General features: G+C 47.2%; 1 protein-coding gene and 1 long non-coding RNA gene across 3 annotated transcripts in view; one reads left to right on the forward strand and one right to left on the reverse strand.

Moving 5' to 3' along the window:
• The window catches only part of WWC1 (WW and C2 domain containing 1), a 154956-nt gene that overhangs the window by 112950 nt on the left and 19134 nt on the right, over window positions 1-22872 (forward strand). For both annotated transcript variants that reach the window (XM_039247661.1, XM_039247662.1), the window contains exons 10-17: window positions 3464-3553; window positions 4378-4916; window positions 7953-8061; window positions 8485-8565; window positions 9638-9724; window positions 10999-11191; window positions 18570-18722; window positions 20876-20967. In XM_039247661.1, the coding sequence (XP_039103592.1) occupies window positions 3464-3553; window positions 4378-4916; window positions 7953-8061; window positions 8485-8565; window positions 9638-9724; window positions 10999-11191; window positions 18570-18722; window positions 20876-20967 (1344 nt within the window). The remainder of the gene's footprint in view (window positions 1-3463; window positions 3554-4377; window positions 4917-7952; window positions 8062-8484; window positions 8566-9637; window positions 9725-10998; window positions 11192-18569; window positions 18723-20875; window positions 20968-22872) is intronic.
• LOC120242136 overlaps window positions 19057-22872 on the reverse strand; it is an 11460-nt gene continuing 7644 nt past the window's right edge. The window contains exons 2-4 of the long non-coding RNA XR_005531020.1: window positions 22406-22562; window positions 20769-20914; window positions 19057-19226 (exon numbers count right to left, since the gene is read on the reverse strand). This is a non-coding gene — a long non-coding RNA (uncharacterized LOC120242136). The remainder of the gene's footprint in view (window positions 19227-20768; window positions 20915-22405; window positions 22563-22872) is intronic.

The following is a 22872-nucleotide window of genomic DNA, read 5'->3' on the forward strand; positions in this document are numbered from 1 at the left end:
TCCATGCCCCCCCTTTCCGTGGGCCCTCCCCACCACTTCTGAGAGTTGCTGTGGAGTCACAAAGGGGGCTTGTTAGTGTGTGGACTCCCTGGACTCCTCCTCAGGGACCAATTCCTCAGGCCTGAGATGCAGCCCAAGCTCTTGCATTTTTAACCAGCACCATAGGTACTGAGCCACAGCTTATGGGGATTCCAGCTCTACCTTCTGGATCCTCTGCCTGCTTCCATGCTTGCTACGTTCGTGGCTTCCCAGAATGTGCCAGGAATCACACACAAATGCCATGTGTCCTGTTAAGCCCAACGTCTCTGCTAGGAGGCCTGGGCACCTGCGTGTTTCTGCTGGCAGCTATGCCCCCATGCTCAGGGAGTTGAGGCCACCTGATTCCCAGACCCCTTGGCGTCCTAGTGGGGCTCCAGTGGGACCTGCATTTAGTGCCAGAACATGCCTCTGTGACCTGTCTCCCAGATAACAGGAAAATGCAGGTAGAAATGGTGAGCCCCAGCTACTCCTGAGCCCACAACATCACACCCTTCAGGACTTGCTCTTATTGGAGTCAGGAGATCCCACAGTCTTGTCCATTCCGTTGAGAATCAAGGGTTTTGTTCATTATGGGCTCCATCTGCCAGTCTGCTGCCTGCCGCACCAGCCCCAGGCAGGACTCTGAAAGAACAGCGCCAGGGATTGAGCTGCCCAGGAACCATGCCGAGTCCCTCATCACCTTGCTCGGTTGTCTAGAGTAAGCTGTGGTCTTCATTGCAGAGCCTGTGTTGGTGGGGGGAAGGCATAGTTAGGTTTTCCCATGAGAATGAACTCTTTCTCCCAGGCCATAGGCTGGATTGGCTGTACTTTGGGAACAGGTCAGTCAGTCCTTCTCTAGCAGGGTAGAATGAGGGGATATGAGGCCGACAGTGGAACACTTTTGTTTGTGGGACATACAACATCCAGCCCTCAACCAGGGCAGCAGCTCACAAACCTTAGTGTGCCTAAAAATCACCTGTGAGCCCTAATGGAGATGCAGATTCCTGAGCTCTGCCCTACACTTTGAGTCAGTTGACCAAAGTAGACCCCAAGAATGAGAATTTGATAAGCACCCCTTCCCTTCTGCTACAGGAGGTCTGTGGACCACACACTGAGAACCATAAGTCTAGTCGATATATAAGGGCAGCCTACATCATGTGTTTGCAAGGGTACAGCCTTGCTTAATGGAGCCCCTTCCCTGTCAGATCCTGGGACCTTAGAGTGGGCTCACTCCAGGGGTTAGAGGGAACCTTCCCTGGGGCCAGCACACTGCTTAGAGCCCACCCAAGCTGCCCTCCACACAAGATCTCAGGAGAGGCTGGGGTCTGAGAGATGGGCCTGTATCCAGTGGTTTCTTCTAAATGCAAGGATTTTGCCTCCAGGGAGGTAGTTAACTGAATTGGGCTTTAGTATCAGATATCAGACATGCCTTGGTGCAGATCTTTGCTTCCAGCTTCCAGCACACAACACCACGCTCCCCCGCATCTTCTCTGGGCTCTCTGGCTGCTTTACCAACTGTTGCCGGTCCATTCAACCGTCTTGCGCTGCATATACTCAGAGCTTAGTCCTGGGTCCTCCCTTTCCCCCCCAGTATATTTACCCTTAGGTGGTGCCACACTAAAGTACCACAAAATGGATGAAATGTATTGTCTCACAGTTCTGGAGCCTGAAGTTCAAGACCAAGGTGCTGCCACGATTGTTTCTTTGGACGTTTCTCTCCTTAGCTTGAAGGTGGCCATCCACACGTGAATGTCTATCATATCTTCATTTGGTCTGCTTTGTGTGCATGTCTGTGTCCTAATCTCCCCTTATAAGAATACACAGTCATGTGAGATTAAGGCTTATCCATATGACCTCATTTTACCTTAATTCTTTAAAGGCCTTGTCTCCAAATACAGTCACATTTTGAGGTATTGAGTTATTAAGACTTTAGTATATTACTTTGGAGGAAGGGGACACAATCTGGTCATCTTTTTCATGTGGCGATTCATGTGATGGGGGTTCCCCCACCTTTACAACAGCCCACCTATTCAGTGTTCATACCCACACATCCATAAGGGAACTCTTCTCTTCCTCTGGGCTGCTCTGCCCATTGCCCTCCCATCTCAGCAGAAGCCATCTCAGATCCAGTCAGTTGCTAGTGGCAGGAACCTCACAGTCTGACTCTTAACTCCCTCGGCTTTGCCCTCATCCAGCCCGTGACCTTTCTCTGTCTGCTCCATCTGAATCACACCATCAGAGCCACTCCAACCCTTGTCCTGTCTCCCATCCATAGCCTCTTGCATTTTCCTCACATTAGCCATGGGGATCTTAAAATGAAAGAGGTCCCTGCTGTGAATCCCTGCTTGGAATGTTCTTTCCCCTACACTTTTCCTGGCCAACTTCTGCCCATCCTTCATATTGGCATAAATTTCCCCACTGGTCAGGAAAGGCCACCTGCTGCAGGAAGCAACCACCCAAATTTCCATGGCTTAATACGGTAGAAGTTTTCCTGACAGGCAGCCTTCCATGTGTTTGGTCATTCAGAGACCCAGCCTCTTCCGTCTGTGGCACCTTCCACTTTAGAGCCCTCTAAGGGGCCGTGAAGAAGATCCACCAGCTTCTCTTAACCACCTCAGCCTGATGCACATTCTTCACTCACATCCTACTGGCAGGAACTTGGTCCCATGCCCAGCCACCCAGCTGCCAGAGAAGCTATGAAAGGTCCAACTGTGGGCCCAGGGAGCTCAGGAGAGCACACGCTAAGCCAGAAAGTCACTTGCTCAAAGATCCCCACCGGCTAGTCTAAATTGGGTCTCTCCTGTGTTCATTTCCACCATTCCATACTTTTTCTTCGTGAACCTTGACACACAATATGTTAGATTCGATATTTGAATATTTTCTTAACATGTGTCCTCCCCAACCCTCCCCAGCAGAATGTAAACTCCATAAGTGCAGAATCTAGTTCTGTTTTGCTCACATCTTTAGCCCTAGTGCCAACACCAGGTTCTGGTATGAGGTAGGCACTCAGCAAATACTGGTGGGTGAGTAGAGGCCAATGGATGGGAAAGAAGAAGAAGGGAGAGATGGTTGGGTGGAATTCTAATTCTACCACTAATTCTCTAGCTTTAAATTATTTAACTCTAAGAGACTCAATTTCCTCATATGTAAAGTGGTAAAAACCATTTTCACTATGCAGGGTTCTTGAACAAATGAATGAAAGCAATATTATACATTTCCTAATACAGCGCCTAGTATATATAGGTGATGAATATAGCAGTTTCTATAGGATCATATGTGGAGGCCATGTCTCTCCCAAACATCATAGTAAAACATTTCCAGAAAATTCTCATGTGTTTGTGGATCTGCGTGTACATCTCCACAAGTATATGCCTGTGATTCTTCATCCAGGCAGCTGGAGGCTGGTGGACTAGGGGCTCCCCATTCATACCTTCTCTCCCTGTAGGTTAAAATTAAATAGTAAGAGGAACCAGCTGGTGAGAGAACTGGAGGAAGCCACCCGACAAGTAGCAGCTCTGCACTCCCAGCTGAAAAGGTGAGCGGTGGGCCACGCAGGAACAGCCAGACACCAGCATCTTAAGGTCACCCAGGCTCTGCCCCTCCTGGGTCCTCCATGGCTTGAATGTGGACATTTGGAAGTATAGTGGGCAGCTGGTTAGGCTGGTGGACTCGGGCTGGTGTGGCGTGGCCAGGGCCAGGGTCCCCCACCTGTCTGCGCTATGACGCCCGCAGTCCTCTGACAGCACCGAGGAGAAGGACCCCCCCCCCAATCAGGTGCTGGCATGTCCCATTCACATCTCTAATACCTGCCCACCTGCTTTCCTGACACAGAGCAGGCCTCAGGCCCGGACCTCGGTGGGCAACAGTGCATCGCTGGAATGTAATACATTTTTCTCCATCAGATATTTTTAATCCTTGCCTTCTATTTATTGTAAATGGTGCTGCTTTTCCAATCCCACTTAGGATATAAAGTTTCCTTTTAATATAAATATATTAAAGAGTAAAGAGTGAATTTATCTGAAGAAAAATATCAAGAAATAGGGCTGGATTTATACAGGGAAATGTAGTGTGAAAATGGACTACGGCCAGTGGAGGTTTGGGAAACAGAGGAAAAAGTGGACTTTCAAGGCCACTGACTTGGATTGGAATCCCACTTCTGACACTTTCTGATTATGTGGCCTTCTCAGGGTTCCTTTTTAGTGAAGTGGGGGTACATGGTCACCCCTGGAGACCGTCAAGAGGGTCCAACAAAATTAAGTGTTCAGAGCAGCCACAGTGCTTTTCAGAGCCAAAGAGGAGGTTCAGGGTGGCCCTCTTCCCTCTGCGTGCCCTCACCCCCCACTGTCTCCCTGCCCCCAGCCTCTCAAGCAGCATGCAGTCCCTCTCCTCGGGCAGCAGCCCTGGATCCCTCACATCCAGCCGGGGCTCCCTGGCCGCCTCCAGCCTGGATGACTCCACCTCAGCCAGCTTCACTGACCTCTACTACGACCCCTTCGAGCAGCTGGACTCAGAGCTGCAGAGCAAGGTGGAGTTTCTGCTCCTGGAGGGGGCCACAGGCTTCCGGCCCTCAGGCTGCATCACCACTATCCACGAGGACGAAGTGGCCAAGACCCAGAAGGCGGAGGGGGGCAGCCGCCTGCAGGCCCTGCGCTCCCTGTCTGGCACCCCGAAGTCCATGACCTCCCTGTCCCCCCGCTCCTCACTCTCCTCTCCATCCCCTCCCTGCTCCCCTCTCATTGCTGACCCCCTGCTGGCTGGAGACGCCTTCCTGAGTCCGCTGGAGTTTGAAGACCCAGAGCTGAGTGCCACTCTTTGTGAACTGAGCCTTGGCAGTGGCAGCACCCGGGAGAGGTACCGGCCGGAGGAGCCAGGAACGGAGGGCAAACAGTTGGGCCAAGGTACAGAGGGGGAACCATGACGAGGGAGGAGGGTAGGAACTGCACTCAGGCCTGAGTGCAGACGCCAGTGGTAATTACGGTCATTTACCGACTCCTTTCTATCTGACCAGGCTTTATGTGTATATCGATCCATTTATTCATTCAGGAGGCATGATTTTATGTGCTCACTACATTCCAGGTCCCGGGCTAAGGGTTTTCCCGTGATGGATCCGTTCATTCAACTGATATTAAGCATCTATTAAAACTAAATGCCAGGTCTTGTGCCAATGCCTAGATGTGGATTCCTTCACGTATTCATTCAGCACACGGGCCATGTGCTGGGCACAGTGTGGAAGACAGGCAAGCTCCAAGTCCCTGTCCCCAAGAAGCTTACATGCCAGGGAAGGCACAGACAATAACTGTACAACCAGACCAGTAAAAGCCCTAGGAGAAAAATAAAGCGGGATGTGATAGTGGCATTCAGGTGCGGGTGGGGCTGCCAGTTCAGATTGGGTTGTGAAGGAAGACAACATTCAAGTGGGCACTTAAATGGTGAGAAGGAGCCAGCCTGGGGAAAAGCAAGAGCAAAATCTCTGAGACCACAGGTTAGAGGTCACCAACAAGCCAGAGAATCAGGCAGAGTCCCGTCGTTTAAGGCCTGGTGGGCCATGGTAAGGAGTTTGGATTTTATCCTAATAGCAGCAGGGACTCATGTGACTACTTGAAGCCAAGGAATGACAGGATCTGGCCCCCACTCTGAATGGAGTCAGAAGGAATACTTTGGTGTAGATTGAGATTCAGGTAGGAATCTCTAAAACAGAAGATGCTGATGGTGACAGTTATGATTCATTAGGAGAAAAATTCTTTAGCAGCAACCATATATTATAATAGATTTTATAGGGTATGTTGTGTGGCGGGCTGTGTGGTTTATACGGTGAAATGGTTACTTCTATTATGCCCATTTCACAGATGAGGAAACAGAGGTTTAGAGAGGCGATGTCACTTGCTTTAGGTCCCCTAGCCAGCAAGTGGGAAAGAATGGATTGGAATCTGGGGTTTTCTGATGCCAGAACCCGCCCTCTTTATTGTCTCACTCCTCTCACGACGGGTGGCAGCCCTGTGTGTTTACTCCTGGGACACTTCTGGTGCTTACTGGCCCCACCACGCCCATCTGGTATGAAGGTCAGAACTGTGAGCAGAGTGCCCTGGGGCTCCGAGGCTTTCCTGGGATGATTTATCGAGTATAGGTATACAAGATACGGTCACTGTGACATATTGACTTGTAACAACTCTGTGAGGTGGGTGAGAAATGAGGCACAGTGAGATTCAATGGTTTGTCCAAGGTCAGTGTCACAGCTAGGAAGTGGTAGCATCAGGACTGGCACCAGGACCACCTGCTCTGAACCCACACTAAGTCATGTGCTGGCTTCGTGTGCACAGGACTCCTGCTCCTGGCTTTGTGGTGCCAACTGGAAGAAGTTGGACCCGTCTCAGCCTTAAGGCTCCAGGAATGGGCAAGGAGGGCAGCCACTATGCCCAGAATTATCCGTTGGTGTGCAAGGGCCAGTGGGAGCGAGGGGTGGGGAGATGAGATTTCCTGGTTAATTAAAGGGTCTGCTGGGAGTGCCAGCCATTTCCTTAGAAGAGGAGCCGAGAGATCCCTGGGGCTCCCTCATCAGGAAGGGAGTCTTGCTGAGTGCTCTGAAACAAAAATAAAAACAGGTTTCCTACTACAGCAGGTGGCAAACTTCAGAAAATTGTCCCCTGGAGAGGAGCGAGTGCAGGTGGAACCTCTAATGAGGCTCCAGAAGAGCTCCTGATATTCTGTCAAAGGATGGCGATAAGCCAAGTCAGGGACCCAGCAAGGTGCTGGTAGCGAGCCCCTTCCCTCCCCTAGAGTGTCCTCAGTGCTTGTGGGCGAAGGACCACACATGTCTCAGGACAGCGTTCCCTTCATGCCATCTCCAAACGCCGTCCCTGCAGCGAGCGATGCCAGGCTGAGCTTGACACTAAGCAGGCTATGCGATTAGTGCTGCTGTTCAGTCAGCAGACAAATTAATCTCCGTAAGTGGTTTAGTGGAGGGTAGAGATGCATGGGTCTGAAGGCAGGTGGTCTCTGCTGGCCACAGCAGGCGTGGGACATGTGGGGAAAGCTGCACCCAGATGGCCGCTTTGCTTCTCCCAGGCTCAAGGTCACCATCCATTTCTCCAGCCTGGCCCGCCCCCAGCCTGGCCTGCCCCCAGCCTCTTCTCCAGGCTGCCCCAGAGCCTGGCACACAGCAGGTGGTCAGAAGTGACTGACCACCCCCCAACCCGCCACACAGAGCTTAGAAGCCATTCTATCCATGCTGGTAGCTCTGAGTTTGCCTGCTGTACCGTCAGTGCTTGTGACTTGAGGAAGGAAGGAATGTGCAGCATGTGCCAAGTGCCTGGTCTGAGCCCTGGGTAGGAGACTTTTGAGGGCCTCCGCAAGAGCAGGTGTGCTGAGTTAGGAGTGGAATGGAATAGGCCAAGAGAAGGAGAGCTATGCTAAAATCTTCCTTTTTCTACCTCTTGCCCCTCCCAAGGGTCTAGCAGCTATTACTTTGCTCCCCAGGTACATAGGGATTGATCTAGAAGGCCTCCCCATAGCGCTGGGCATGACTGTTGCAATAAGGATAGTGGTGCTGGATTTTATAGCGTTGTCCTGCACCAGCCTCTGTACTGAGGACTTCCCTAAAAAGTATTGTTGAGTCTTCCCAGCAGCCCTTCTTACAGATAAGGAATCCAAGAGTCAGAGAGGTGAAATCCATGTCCCAGTGTCACAAAGCAGTAAGTGGTGGAGCTGAGATTTGAGCCCAGGCGATTTGGTTTCCAGCCCTGGAGTGTCAAACACAGAATCATGCGCTACCCTGTCCTTCACCCCAAAGGAAGGCGGGACCTTGCTGTCAGGTTCAGAGGTGGTATTTGACGGGAGTCTCTTAGGGGGGGTAGATCATAAGCGTGTGTTGCAAAGACAGTGTCCTGGTTTCTGAATCCTGTCTTGCCATCCTTCCTTTCTTCAGCCTCTCCCTCCAGCTGTGAATACAACCCAGGGGTGCAGCCTGAAAGTGGCCTGTGTCTCAGCTGCTGTGTCGGATGAATCCGTGGCTGGGGACAGTGGAGTGTATGAGGCTTCCGTGCAGAGGTGGGTCCCTGAGTCTTGACTTTTCTGAGTCTGAGTATGCAGAGCCCAGGCCCCCTTAGGCAAGTGGGAGGAGGGCACAGCCTGGTGACTCAGCCCTGTGTGGGGTTCACTGAAGGTGCAGACAGTGCTGCTCTTCCTGGGGCTGCAGACCTTCACATCTGCAGGGGTGCCAGTTCCACAACTGCCATTAAGGAGCAGATGGCCGGGGGAGCTCATACTGGAGGAAGTGCAGCTCCTTCAAGACAGGAATCCAGAGTAGTCGTGGGAAGACGGGGTCTGCATGGAGTCTGAGCTGACCCAGACTTTCCTCCTTGAGGACCCAACTGTGCCCTCCCAGAGGGAACCCTGTTTCTGGAAGATGACTTTGGCCCCAGGTTACTGCAGGGAAGCCTGACCCTCCTTCTTCCCCATGTTGCCTCTCAGACTGGGTGCTTCAGAAGTTGCCGCTTTCGACAGTGATGAGTCCGAAGCAGTGGGTGCAACCCGGGTTCAGATTGCCCTGAAGTAAGTACTGGGAGGGCGGGAGCAGAGGGGTGGTTGGCAGCATCTTCCCAGCTTTGAACTTCATGGCTGCCTAGGAGAGGAAGGCAGAACCAGGAGGACCTGCCGACACTCGTGGCCTCCTAACTAAAGGGGGTCAACCCTTGGCCTCCCTCTCAGTTCCACATTTTACGAAAGTGAAAGACCTCATAACTTGCCCCAACTCACTTAGCTGGCCAGCGGCAGAGCCAGATCATGACCAACCCTCCTGTGCCTTGGTCTGTGGGGTCATCATTACGGTGGGTTTTGTCTTACCATCCCATTGAAGTTTCAGCCATCAGGGGCTGCGACCCAGATTCATTGTTCCTTTGTTTCCCCTTGATGCAGGATAGCCACAATATTATCTTTAGTAGAAATTTCCGATATTCAAATATCAAGAGATTCACACAGCACAGTCTTCTGCCTTCTCCTTAAACATTCAGACTAATAGGGGCACCTGGGTGGCTCAGTCGGTTGAGCATCCCACTCTTAATTTTGGCTTGAGTCATGACCACATGGTTTCATGGGTTGAAGCCCCATGTTGGGCTCTGTGCATTGTCTGCGTGCAGCCTGCTTGGGGTTCTCCCTCTGTCTCTGCCCCCACCCCACACTCAGGCTCTGTCTCTCTCAAAATAAATAAACTTAAAGACAAACAGGGGGATGCCTGGGTGGCTCAGTAGGTTAAGCATCCAACTCAGGTCATGATCTCATGGTTCGTGGGTTTGAGCCCCACATCGTACTCTGTGCTGATAACATGGAGCCTGCTTGGGATTCTATCTCCCTGTCTCTCTGCCCCCCCCCTCTCTCTTTCTCTCTCTCTCTGTCTCTCAGATAAATAAACATTAAAATTTTTTTTTAAAAAGCAAACAGGAATCTAAGCTAACACTTCATTTAAAAAAAATAAAAATAAAAATTCAGACTGACAGCTCTGAACCTGCATCCCTACATGGCCTATGCTCTCAAGCTCCCCACAGTCCCCCAAGCAGCCACATCTGTGATGACTGAGAGAGAGAAATGTGTTATTCATACGTGCTCCATATGCCCCTCTCCATTTCAGGTACGATGAGAAGAATAAGCAATTTGCAATATTAATCATCCAGCTCAGTAACCTTTCTGCTCTCTTGCTGCAACAAGACCAGAAAGTGTGAGTATATAGCTGACAGGGTGTTGTATGAGCCTCTCAACCTCTGCAGCCATCCCCTGGGGTGCTCTCCTTCCCTGACCCGCTGCAACAACGCACCCTGTGCATATGTCATACATGTGACTGTGATGCACAGTGTCAGCACTGTGAATGTGGATACAGGCATGACAGCAAACTTGCTGACTGGAAAGAGAAGCACTGTAGGCATCTTCAGTTCCTTCATAGGCACATCGTGAGCACCTACCATGTGCCAGCACTAAGAATGGGGTGGTGAGCAGGTCCTTGCCCTTGGGAACTTGAAGCATCGCGAAGAAGGTCATGGCCCCTTTTATCTGGTCAGAGCTCAGATATTGCACACAGAAAGAGATAGGCCCGCAGCTCTCAAGAGTCCACGCCGGTCACTGTGCTTCTGTGGGAAGAGCGTGATGGGTATTACCTTACAGTTGATAATACAGCAAACACCTGCACTGTTTGCCTATATTGCAGACTGGGTTTATGTTTCATTGCATTCATCTGCCTGCAGGTTTCTCTTTTTAACTAGATGGTAGGCATTGGGGCAGCAGGTTATATTTCTGAAGTCTGTACCCGGCCAGCATCTGGGGCTGTGACATGTGGGAAGGGGAAAGACAGGAGAAAAGCAGGACAAACAGAATAAAGACAAAATTAGACACTAGGGCTGTCTTTAGCCATTTGCTCTTATAAACAGTGCCAGAATGAGTAACCTCCTCCATATCTCATTGATACTTGTGCTGCAGGAGTATCTGTGGAAGAGTGTCTAGAAGTGAGCTGAATGGGGTCACAAGGCCAATGCATCTGTAACTGTGTTAAGATTGTGAGGGCTCTCGTGGGGATGAGCACTGGGTGTTATGTGGAAACTAATTTAGACAATAAACTATTTGTTAAAAAAAAAAAAAAAAAAAAAAGATTGTGAGATTCCCCTCTGCAGGGGCAGTAGCATTTTGCCTTCCTACCAGTGGCTGTATAAGGATTCCTGAGTGTTAACCAACAATCTTGCTGATCCTTCCATGCACAGAAATTTGCACACTGTTGACCTCAGACTCCATATTCTTTGAGGTTCTAAGGATTGAAAATGAGGGGAAGGAAAAGCAATTGTTATCCTTGGAGCTCTCTCTGCTTCCCTTACAAATATCTGCATAACTGCTTGAGAAATTACAAACTCCTCCACTGTTAGTGTCTTAGGAATTTGTGGCAACAGTTTAGCCCAACACATTATCCCAGACCTGGGCTGACTCAGGCTCTCCTCTGTCTCTCTCTAGGAATATTCGGGTAGCTATCCTTCCCTGCTCCGAGAGCACCACCTGCCTGTTCCGGACACGGCCCCTGGATGCCTCAGACACTCTTGTGTTCAATGAAATGTTCTGGGTGTCCATGTCCTATCCATCCCTTCACCAGAAGACCTTAAGAGTCGATGTCTGCACCACTGACAGGAGCCATCTGGAGGAGTGCCTGGTGAGGGCTGTGCCTGTCTGTCTGTCTGTCCAGCCTTCTGTCCTTCTGCAGATTGGCCCGCCTTGTAGTTCAGGGAGCGACTTGGAGAAAGCACAGGCTGTAGTGTCAGTGAAGCTTGTCTTGGGTTCCAGGCAGGGACTCCTGCACAGGTGAGCAGCGTTAGCTCACTCATTGAGAGCAGGGGGCAGGGAGGCAGGAAGCTTCTTTCTCAGCCATGGAACTGCAGGGCCTCGTCCCTTCTGCCCGAGACTGCATCACCTGTGACTCTTTAATTCTCAGTCTCAGTTTCCTTATCTGTAAAATCCAGCTAATGCTGCCCACCTCACAGATGGTTCTCTGAGGATTAAATGAGGATTAAAGCGGTGTTTCTGGAACTTGAACATGTACACACGTGGGGCTCTGGTTAAAAATCAGATTCTGATTCAGCAAGTCTGGGGCAGTGGTGGGTACAGGCACCAAGAGATTCTGCATTTCTGAGAAGCTCCCAGGTGCTGCTGACTGCCACTGGTCCCAATAGCAAGGATGTAAAACAACAGTGTGTCTGCGCATACTAGATGCTCACTGGCTATCAGTCCCCCCACCCTCCTCAGCTGGGGTACAGAACAGCATCACTGCCACTTATGTTGTTGATGTTATTACTTACAATAATGCAGTGGCATCCATTGATTGAATGCAGCTTATGTGGTGGGCATTGAGTAAGCCCCTTACATGTAGTTTCTCTATCTGACCCTCACTGAAGTCTTATAAAACAGGTACTGTTATACCAGTGAGGAAACTGAGGCACAGAGAGGTAACAGAACTCTCCAAAGGTCACACAATCAGGAAGAGGCAGGAGCAGGTAGAAGCTAGGCAGCTCCACTTCTGTAGCCCACCCACATCAGCCCCTTGGTGTTAGCACCAGCATGGTGCTCCTTAAAACCCACAGGTAGGACAGTGACTATAGACTGGTAAGCATGGTAGACATTGGGCATCAGAGCAGAAAGCTTTTCCAAACCCAGGCTTTTCTGGCGAAGCATTTCCCCAGCCCTGGGAATTCCTCAATGAGAAGAGACTCAATCCTATTTTCTTCTCCTAATTGGATGTCTTTTATTCCTCCTTCCTAATTGAAGTCTGGCCATTGCTGGTTGCCATGGCAGCAGCCAAAGCACTCATCCCACTGTGGCTTGTCTCTTTCTGTGGCCAATGGGAAATCTACTTTCCCTTATCCTATGGGGATGTGGAGTGTCAGGCTGCCATGTTTTGGTGGCTAGAGGAGCAGGCGAGGGAGTGAGACACGAGGAGAAAGGCTGTGTGCTCCCACGCGGTCTCCCTGCACTGCTGGGTTTGGGGAATCCCTGGTATGCTTAGAGCTGCTTAATCAGCCAGGCTGCCACAGTGGTACCCATCCTGAGCAGCGTCTGTGTGGAGTACCAGGCTGAGTGTCTCCCTTAACCCTCACAGCAGCCTGAGGAAGAAGCATTAGGATTGTCACCATTTGACAGATGAAGGATCAAGACCCAAAAGGGCTAAGTAACCTGCCCAGGTCGTCCATCGAGTAAGTGGAGAAGACTGCTTCCTGATTGCGGCTTCTTTACACGCAGGCTTCATACCGTCCTGCCTCTCAGGTGGTTACCACGTCCCCACCGTCTAAAGACCTGGATTATGGGTTTGGATGAACACGTGGCCTTGCCCACTGTCTCCAGCAACAGTTCTACTGAATGCATTAGTGTGGCATAACCAGGGTCACGGGCTTTCCAGCTGGACCCTGTTGGCCACTCCTCAGCGGCGAAAGCTCAGTGCCACTCAGAGCAGGTTCTGTTAAGAAAGGCCACTTCCCTGGCCCCCCTCCTATCCTATAGTTGACCATTAAAGAAAGAGGCCTTTTTCACCTTGCCACCCCACTTGGGAAAACCCTAGCCCTGTCCCAGTGAACTCTCCACTCATGCACTTGGAGAAAAACAGAGCCACGCCGTATGGTCTCACGTTAAAATTGTGGTCACAAACCTCGTATGGAGTCCTAATGGTACTCAGCACTGATACTGCATCTCCCTAGACCATTTGCCTTCCCCGTGTCCCAGGGGCGAACTCTTACCCTCTCCACTGTCCTCAGACTTCCGGCAGCTCCTCCCCCACCCTCACACTCCCCTGCTGAGGATCTTGCTCCACAGGGTTCTTGGGTTCTTGCTATTTCTTTGGCTCCAATGTCGGCCCCCACTGCCATGTGAGGCGACTTCTCAGGGACATCATGCTGTTATTTTCTGGCTCTTCACTGTCTCCAGTCTTCCCTGCTCCATTGAGCCTGGCCTATCAGTATACCAATATGCTATTAATTCTCTTAAGAAAAAAACCAAAAGGCAAAAAAAAAAAAAGAGAAGAAGAAACTTTTTACCCATTTCCCCCTCCAGCTACTACTTTGTTTCTTTCCTTTATAGCAAAAAGTGAAAAGGGTGTTCATGTTCTCTCTGTAACACAGTTCCTGTGGGATTTTGTCCTCATCGGTCCGCTAGCATTGTGCTCATTGAGGTCATCCGTGGCCTCCTCGTTGCTAAACCCAGTGACCACTTCTCCATCCTCACCTCCCTCAGCCTGTCGACTGTGTTTGGTTCAGTTGCTCCAGAGTCTGTGCGACATCCTTTGCCCTGACTTGACTTCCCCAGCATCTCGCATCTCGCTCTCGGTGTTCTTTCCTCATCACTGGCATCTCTGTCTCCTTGGCTTATTCTTCTCATTTCCCCAACTGACATATGTCAGGGCTCAGGCCTCACCCCTCTCCCCTCTGTTTGCATTCACTGCGTTGGTAATCTCTCATTCTCCTGCTCCAAACACCATGCCAAATGTATGGATCCAGCCCAGGCCTCTCCACTCGGAGCGCATACCTCCACTTCTGTTCCACATCTTCTCTTGCTTGTCCAGGAGGCATCTCAGATGAACTTGTCCACAAGCGCACTCCTGATCTGTGTTCCCGTGTCTTGACTGTCTCAGCTAGTAGCAACCCAGTTCTTCCACTGCCCAGGCCAGAGACCACAGGGTCACCCTTGACCTGTCTCTTCCTCTCCACTCCACATCTAATCCTTCAGGAATTCCTGGAAGCTCCACCTTCAGAAGATCCCCAGACCCCAGCCACAGAGCACTGCCCCTGTCCCACTGCTGTCTGTCTCCTGGATTGTCCAGCAGTCTCTCCGGGGTCTCCTTGGGCTGTCCTTGCCTCCCTTCATCTCCCCTCAACACAGAAACCAGAATGATCCTATTAAATTGCAAATCAGTGCTTGCTACCCCTCTACCTAAAACTTTACAGTAGCTTCTGTCCCCACCTAGAGTCAACTCCTGGGCCCCTTGCCTGCCCTCCAAGGCCCTTGGGGAATCTGCCTCTTGTTATCTCTCAGCTTTCATCCCAAGGCTCTTCCTCCCGTCTCATTGTGCCCCTTGAATACACCAGCATCCTCTTTGCCCCAGGCCTTTGCACTTGCTGCCCCCTCTGACAGAATTCTCTTCGCCCAGACATGGATGGGCAAGGCTCACTCCTCCACCTCATTCTGGGCTTGACCCAGATGTCAGCTTCTCAGTGAGGTCTTCCTTCCATCCTATTTAAAAAATCACACTCCCCCTCCACTCTTGTCCTGTGTTATTTTTCTCTGCAGCACATTCCCCCACCTAACATTTGTCAGTATTACAGATTTTAGGGTATACATGATTTTCACATTTTATCGAATCTCTAGAATCCAGATGCAATTTATAATAGATGGCAGGTCATAGTTTAATTGACAACTATTTTCCTTTCTTAGTAATGTATGAAATAGTACACTGACTTGACTTATTGATTTGTTTATCTGGTTCCCGCAGACTGGATTGTAAGCTCATGAGGACAGAGATTCTCATCTGCCTTCAATCCTACTGTATCTCTAGCCCTCAAAACAGTGTCTGGCACATACAGGCTACTTAGCTATGTGTGTACTGAATAAACAAATGAATGCCCTCCAAGGGAATCATTTTCCAAAGTAGACCACATTTATAGCCCAAAATAGACAGTATATCTCGTTGGAATTAATAATAATCTGATGGCAGTGTTATACCTCCAAGCTGTCATTATATTCTTTCCTCCTTGCCCCTCAAACATGGCCTGGCATGTTCTGAACTGTAATATCTGACACATCTGTCTTCACAAGAAACTATGAGCCCCTTGGGGGCAGTATCCTGTCTTACATGTTTCTATGGCTCCAGAGTCTGCAGAGTGCTCAGAGGATATATATTAAGTGAATAAATGAGTAATATACACATATTTGTGTTCATTTAAATTTGTTACAGGTGCCTAAAATGCACCAGGTATTTAGTTCCTGAATGGACTCTAGTCCTTACCTTGTTTTCTCCACTTGCTCATCACTGTTCTAGAAATTAACCTTTAGCCACACATGGGTTGGCAAAGTCAATGCCATGCACTGGTCCATTCTAATAGAAGGACAAACTGGGAGAAAGGATCCCAAGTGGACTAGGGAGCCCCTCCCCATCCCAGGTGCCACCTGAGCCACCACTTAGCTACTGGCCCACTTCACAAACCAGCTTATGGTATTTCTACCACCCACTCACACAACCACTGTTGTGTTTGGGGACAGTGAATTCACTAAGCCCCAAACCTGGTCAAGGCTTTTCCAAAGAAGACATGTTGAAATAATAATAAGACCTGTGAAGAATGATTAAAAAGTATTTGGTCATTCTTTCCCCTAAGGATGTATGGTAAATAGTCAAGTCACTGGAAATAAATCCCCTCTCTGGGGGGTTATATTCAGTGAGATTAATTTTGTGTGGGTTATTTTCATCTTAAGGCATCCATTTACACCATTCAAAGAAAAACTGTGTAGAAAGGTTTACTGAAGAGCAGTCTTGCTCCCCTGGCCTTTGCACTAAGTCCCACCAACTACCCTATACCCACTTTGATTAGTGTTGCCTTTACCTTTCCATTATTGCTTGTTGCACATGTTCATGTGATAATGTTCACTGTCCCTTGCACCTCAAATATGGTACGATATATATGTATGTATATACGTAAGCCAGAAAGAGAAATATATATATAGAGAGAGAACATATGTATTCTTATCCCTCTTTCCATTTTTAAAAGTTTTTTTTAATGTTTTATTTATTTCTGAGAGAGAGAGAGAGAGCATGAGCAGGGGAGGGTTAGAGAGAGAGGGAGACACAGAATCTGAAACAGGCTCCAGGCTCTGAGCTAGCTGTCAGCACAGAGCCTGACGCAGGGCTAGAACCCACAAACCACGAGATCATGATCTGAGTCGAATTTGGATGCTTAACAGACTGAGCCACCCAGGCACCCCCCTCTTTCCATTTCTTATATGAAATTAGCATACTACATATTCTCTCTTGCACTATTCTGTTTTTTCCCTTAACAGTACAGCCTGGGAATCTCTCCACATCAGCACCTAGAGGTCTTTCTCATTTTTTGTACATAGCTATATAATATCCCATTGTGTAGATATAGTTTATTCCTCCAGTCCCCCATTGCCGGTGCTTTGAGTTTTTCAAAATCTTCTTCCTTGACATTGGTCTTGGTGATGATCTTTTGGATCTGACTCCAAAAACACAGGCAACAAAAGCAAAAATAAACATGGGACTATATCAAACTAAAAATCTGCACAGCAAAGAAAATCATCAACAAAATGAAAGGCAACCTGCTGAATAGGAGGAAATATTTGCAAATCATGTATCTGATAAGGGGTTAATATCCAAAATGTATAAAGAACTCATACAACTCCACATCAAAAAAAAAGCAAACAATCCCATTTAAAAATGTGCAGAGACTCTGAATAAACATTTTTCCAAAGAAAACATACAGAAGGCCTTCAAGTACACAAACAGATGCTCACTATCACTGATCATCAGGGAAACGCAAATCAGAATCATAGTGAGATATCACCTCACACTTCTTAGAATGGCTATTATCAAAGAAACAAGAAATAGCAAATGTTTGCAAGGATATAGAAAAAAGAAAACCCTTGTGCACTGTTGGTGGTAAAACATTATGCAGAACTGCTATGGAAAAGAGGGTGGAGGTTCCTCAAAAAATTAAAAATAGAATTACCATACAATCTAGCAATCTCACAACTGGGTATATATCCAAGATTACACCCAGTGATAGCAACATTCCTCACAATAGCCATGACATGGAAGCAACCCAGATGTGTATCAGTAGATAAATGGATTTTAAAATGTGATTTCTTGATATAATGAAATATTATTCAGCCTTAAAAAGGAAAGAAATCCTGTCCCATGCTACAACATGAATGAACTTTGAGAATAGTATGTTAAATGATATAAGCCAGTTACAAAAAGACAAATACTGTGTGATTCCACTTACATGAGAGACGTAGAGTCATCAAATTCACAGAAACAAAAAGTAGAATGATGGTTGCCAGGGACCAGGGGAAGGGAAGTGGGAAGTTACTTAATGAGTGTGGAGTTCCAGATTTGCAAGATGAGAAAAGTTCTGGAGATCTGTTTCATAACAATGTAACTACATTTAACACTATTGAACTATACACTTAAAAGTAATTAAGATGGCAAATTTTATGACAACATGAATGGACCTTGAGAACATTATACAAAGTGAAATAACCCAGGAAGAGAAAGACAAATAAATACTTGTATGGTCTCACTTACATGTGAAATCTAAAAAACCAAACTCATAAAACAAAAAACAGATTGACTTGTCAGAGGTGGGGGATTGGGGAAATGGGTGAATGGGTCTAAAGGTGCAAACTTCCAGTTATAAGATAAATACGTTCTAGCTGTGTAATGTACAGTGTGGGGACTGCAGTACACAACACTGTATTGCATATTTGGAAGTCGTCAGGAGAGTAGATCTTAAAGATCTAATCATAAGAAAAAAAATTCTAGCCATGAGGTGATGGATGTTAACTTACTGTGGTAATCATTTCATGATAAACACCATATCAAATCGTTAATTTTTTAAGTAAACTCTGTGCCCAATGTGAGCCTTGAACTCAGGACCCTCAGATGAAGAGTTGCATGCTCTACTGACTGAGCCAGACAAGCGCCTCCCAAATCTTTATGTCGTACACCTTAAACTAGTGCAGTGTTACATGTCAATTACATTTCAGTAAAGCTGGGGGGGCAGGAGATGGTAAATTTTTATGGTTTTTGTCATAATTTAAAAAAAAGAAGTGCTCACTAAAGATTTGATGGAGGAGGAAACCAATGAATGAATAGGTTGGTGAATAAATGAGTTATTGGAAATAATTAACAACTAGCCCTTTCTTCCTCCTGGAAGCTGCCATCTCATTGGGGGTGTTTTTCATACTCTCCCCAGGAGCCTTGTCAGAATACCTTGTCAGCCCTGACTTATACTCTTGCCTTTTCCCATCCTCAACAGGGCGGTGCCCAGATCAGCCTGGCTGAGGTCTGTCGGTCTGGGGAGAGGTCAACTCGCTGGTACAACCTCCTGAGCTACAAATACTTGAAGAAGGAGAGCAGGGAGCCCAAGCCAGTGGGAGCCAAGGTCCCCACCCCAGACCCTGAACGCACGGTGAGCTGGGCCCCGGGTTTGCACTAGCCTCCTCTGTGTGCAGCATCTGGATGGGTAGCAGGAAAAGTTCTCCCAAAATTGGAGTAACTGGGCATCAGAGGTGGGGGAAGCAGCAGAGGGTATTGGAACAGAGAAGAAGAGGATGAGATAGGAGAGACCTCTGCAAAGGGGCACGTAGCCCTCCCCATCTGCAGCTTTCCCCTTCCGCATCTGTGCACTCCCCATCTGCACTTTGCTTGCCATAATATAACTTGCCTGAAAAAATATATATATAACTTGCCTGATGAAAACCTTAATTTATTATTTTTTTTAATGAAGGAAGGAGAAACCTGTGGAAGATAGAAAATTGACCTTTATTGAGATACTGCTATCTGCATAGTGGTCCATAGTGGAGGCTTGCTGTAAGAGGCAGAAAAAACACTGACCGGGTGTGTTTGTTAGTTAGGTGACAGGTCAGTCATTTCACCGCTGTGAGGCTCCACTTTTCTCATGCTGAATGCTTATCTAAAAAGGTGGTTAGGAAGGATTGAAGAAATTTGTGTAAAGAGTACTTGGTAAGTGCTTGATAAATGGTATCTGTTTCATTATTGTATATTTCTTAAAAATCTTACATTTGCCTATTTTTGTTTTAAAATACATATTGGTTTCATTTTAGTGCAATACACTTTAAAATATCCTTAAATTGTTTTCTGTACTTGGGAAGCTCACATCTGCTAGCCAAGTAGACTAGCCAGGACTCAACTGAGCAGTGAAGTTGCCCTTGGACGTAGATTCTCACAGCATACAGGATCCTAATGGGATCCCAAATAGAAAACGTTTGGGATTCCGGTTGGCTCCTAATTCTCTGTAGTGCTTCTTCCCTCTGTCAGTACTTGGTTACTTTGCACAGTCATTGCCCAGAATTTCAATGGAGGGGACGGGCTAGGTCAGGTGGTAAGGATAAGGGTAAGGATTAAATCTATTTACCCCTAACCTCTCCCTTCTTCCTCCTCCTCTTCCTTCTTTTTCATAATCATTATCATTTCCTGAACTTCCTTTTGTCAGGCACTGTCCTGTTTATTACGTGTCACTTACCAAGGCTCAGAAAGTTTATCCAAGGACATACATTCAATAAGCAACAAACTTAGGTCTTTCTGACTCCAAAAAGGAGTCCATGGGCTGACAAAGATCTTGAAAACATCTTCTACTTTCTAGAGCATGTCCTTGGGTAAGTGACATCAACCTTGGGCACAATTAGTTTCCTTGTTCCCGTTTCTCAAGGAAATAATCATAATCTCTATCTTTCAGAATAGTTTTAAAGATTAAGTAAGATGTTACACACAAACTCTCTGTCCAGTGCCTGATGTATACCAGGACTTCAAGTGATTTTAGTCCCCTCTTCCTCGAAAGAAAATTTCAGGGATTTTCCAAGCTCTGGCCCACACTAGTAAGGGTATTTGCAAATTAGCCATGTGCCCAGAAAGCTACAAGATCAGTTTTTTATTTACTATGAGCTGCCATTTACTGAGTGCTAATTATGTACTAAGTACATATGTGCTAGGTGCTAGGCACTCTTCTTTATATATCTTATGTAGATATTCTCAATTAATCTTCATAACAACAGTTTGTAGTAGTTTTTAGAAGCTACTCTAGAGGAAATTGAGTCTCAGAGAGGTTAATGTCCTCAAGTGGCACAGGTTTCCTCACTGTAGACACCATTCAGTATAGATGTTCTTCCTCCAGGAAGTCTTCCCTGAATGCAACCCAACCTGACTTTGCCATTGCTCCATTGTTCCTAAACATCCAAAGCTTAACCTCTGGCAAAGTCCTTATCACATTGTTTCACATTATCACATTATTGACAGTGCATGTGATGGTCTCCCTGACTACACTATAATCTCTTTACAGCCAGAGACCTATATTTCTGCCTTACTCAACTACTGAACTTGACTGTCTTTCAAAAAAGTCTGTCTGTGCATACAGGAGTTATTCTCAGGAGAACTGCCAGTTAGATTAACTAAGTGCTGTATTTCCAGTTTATAAGTGACCTTGGGGCAAGACACTTACCCACTCTGGACTTCAGTTTTAGTCTTAGTTCACAGGGAAGGTCACACTCTAAGCTCTGATTCTTGCAAATAGTATGCAGATGAACCCTTGGGCATTTGTCTCCACAGGATGCCGTGTCTGCTCTGTTGGAACAGACAGCAGTAGAGCTGGAGAAGAGGCAGGAAGGAAGGATCAACACACAGACCCTGGAAGACAGCTGGTAAGTGAGATCACCGGGCCTCAGGAACTGATCTGGCTTGGACCTGGACACAGGAATGAGATGCCCAAACTCCAGGACAACCAAGAGAAAGAAGCATTCCTCTGGGAAGACAGAGAACCTTTCTCCTCATGGGTTCTCGACAGGCAACAAGGCAGTACAATTGACCCTTGAACAACGCAGGGGCTAGGGGCACCAAGCCACTGCATGGTCCGAAATCTACATAGAACTTTGACTCCCCCCCCAGACTTAACTACTAATAGTCTACCAATTGACCAGAAGTCTTACCAATAACATAAACAGTCCATTAATACAAACGTTGTATGTTATTTGTATGACATACTGTATTCTTACAATAAAGTAAACTAGAAAAAAGAAAATGTTAAGGAAATCATAAAGAAGAGAAAATACATGTACAGCACTGTACTGTATTTATCCAAAAAAAAAAAAATCCACATATAAGTGGATTCGTGCAATTCAAACCCATGTTTCAAGGTCACTGTGTATATAGCCTGATATGATGGTTGCCAAAATTTCTTCCCAATTTGTCATTTTGTGACCTATAATCACTCACGCTGGGTCACATATTAGTATCTGCCTTGGCTCGAATTTATTTTGGTAAAAAAAATTTTTTTTTACATTACTATAAATAGAAAGTAAGTATAATCGACCATATATGGAAGCGGTACCTGGGTGGCTCAGTTGGTTAAGCGTCCAACTTCGACTCAGGTCATGATCTCACGGTTCTTGGGTTCGAGCCCCGCGTCAGGCTCTGTGCTAACAGCTAGTTCAGAGCCTGGAACCTGTTTCAGATTCTGTGTCTCCTTCTCTCTCTGACCCTACCCTGCTCATGCTGTCTTTCTCTCTCTAAGAAATAAATTTCAAAAGAACATTTAAAATTTTTTTAAAAAATTGAAGATGTTTCAATAAGGAATTTCACCTGAGATAGAAACAGAGAGCAGAAATAATAGGCTTAAATAAGACAGCTTATTGCTTTGTTACTTAAAAAGAAGAATGGGAAGAAGCAACCCAAGGTTCATCTGTCAGCTCCATTGCGTTATGAAGAACCCAGTCTCCTCCTCTATTTCTGCTTTGCTATTCTTACTGGGTGGCTGCCATCATTGAGGCTTCTTCCTAGCTCAAAATGGCTGCTGAGTCACCAGCCAGCAGGCAAGCATCGGAAAACAGGAAAAACAAAAGAATGTGCCTGTATGCCTTTTAACCAAGGAGCATTCCTCAAAGTCCCACGTAGCAGTTTCCACTTGATTTTCACTGGCTGAGCTTAGCCATTTGGCCTACCTAACTGCAAAGGGTACAAAAATCAGGGTTCTGTTACTAAGAGTAGAAATGCATACTAGGGTGATTATGAGCCAAGTCTGCCTCAGAAGATAACTGGAAAACTTAAATGTAATGAAAATAAAGCAAGAGCATTAAAACCCACCTAGACATATTGCTCGCTAATAAACTTCTAGGCCTGAAGTCTTCTCTGTCTAGATATATTAAAGACATGCTGCCAGGGAGAGACTTCTCGGTGCCCACAGGAGAACTGGAATCAGCTTTTTCTCTATGTGGTTCAGTGCTTCTTAGTCTCTTGTATCCTGAAAGAGAAGTCTCAGTACACATTTAGGGAAAAAATGGTATAGACCAGGGTTCAAATGTTCGCTTCATGGTTATTTGTGTACCCTTTGGCAAAGCATCTGTAGCTTTTTCTTACGGCATGGCACAACACATGAAAGTTGCCCTAACCATGTGTAGCAACATGGATGGACCTTGAGGGTGTTATGCTGAGCGAAATAAGTCAGGCAGAGAAGGACAAATACCATATGTTTGCACGTATAGGAGGATTAGGAGGAACTTGACGGAGGACCAAGGGGGAGAAGAAGGGCGGAAATGGTGGGGGAAAGGGAG

Source organism: Hyaena hyaena, unplaced genomic scaffold, assembly GCF_003009895.1.
Source record: "Hyaena hyaena isolate Hyena2069 unplaced genomic scaffold, ASM300989v1 scaffold_300, whole genome shotgun sequence".
In the NCBI taxonomy this organism is placed as follows: domain Eukaryota; kingdom Metazoa; phylum Chordata; class Mammalia; order Carnivora; family Hyaenidae; genus Hyaena; species Hyaena hyaena.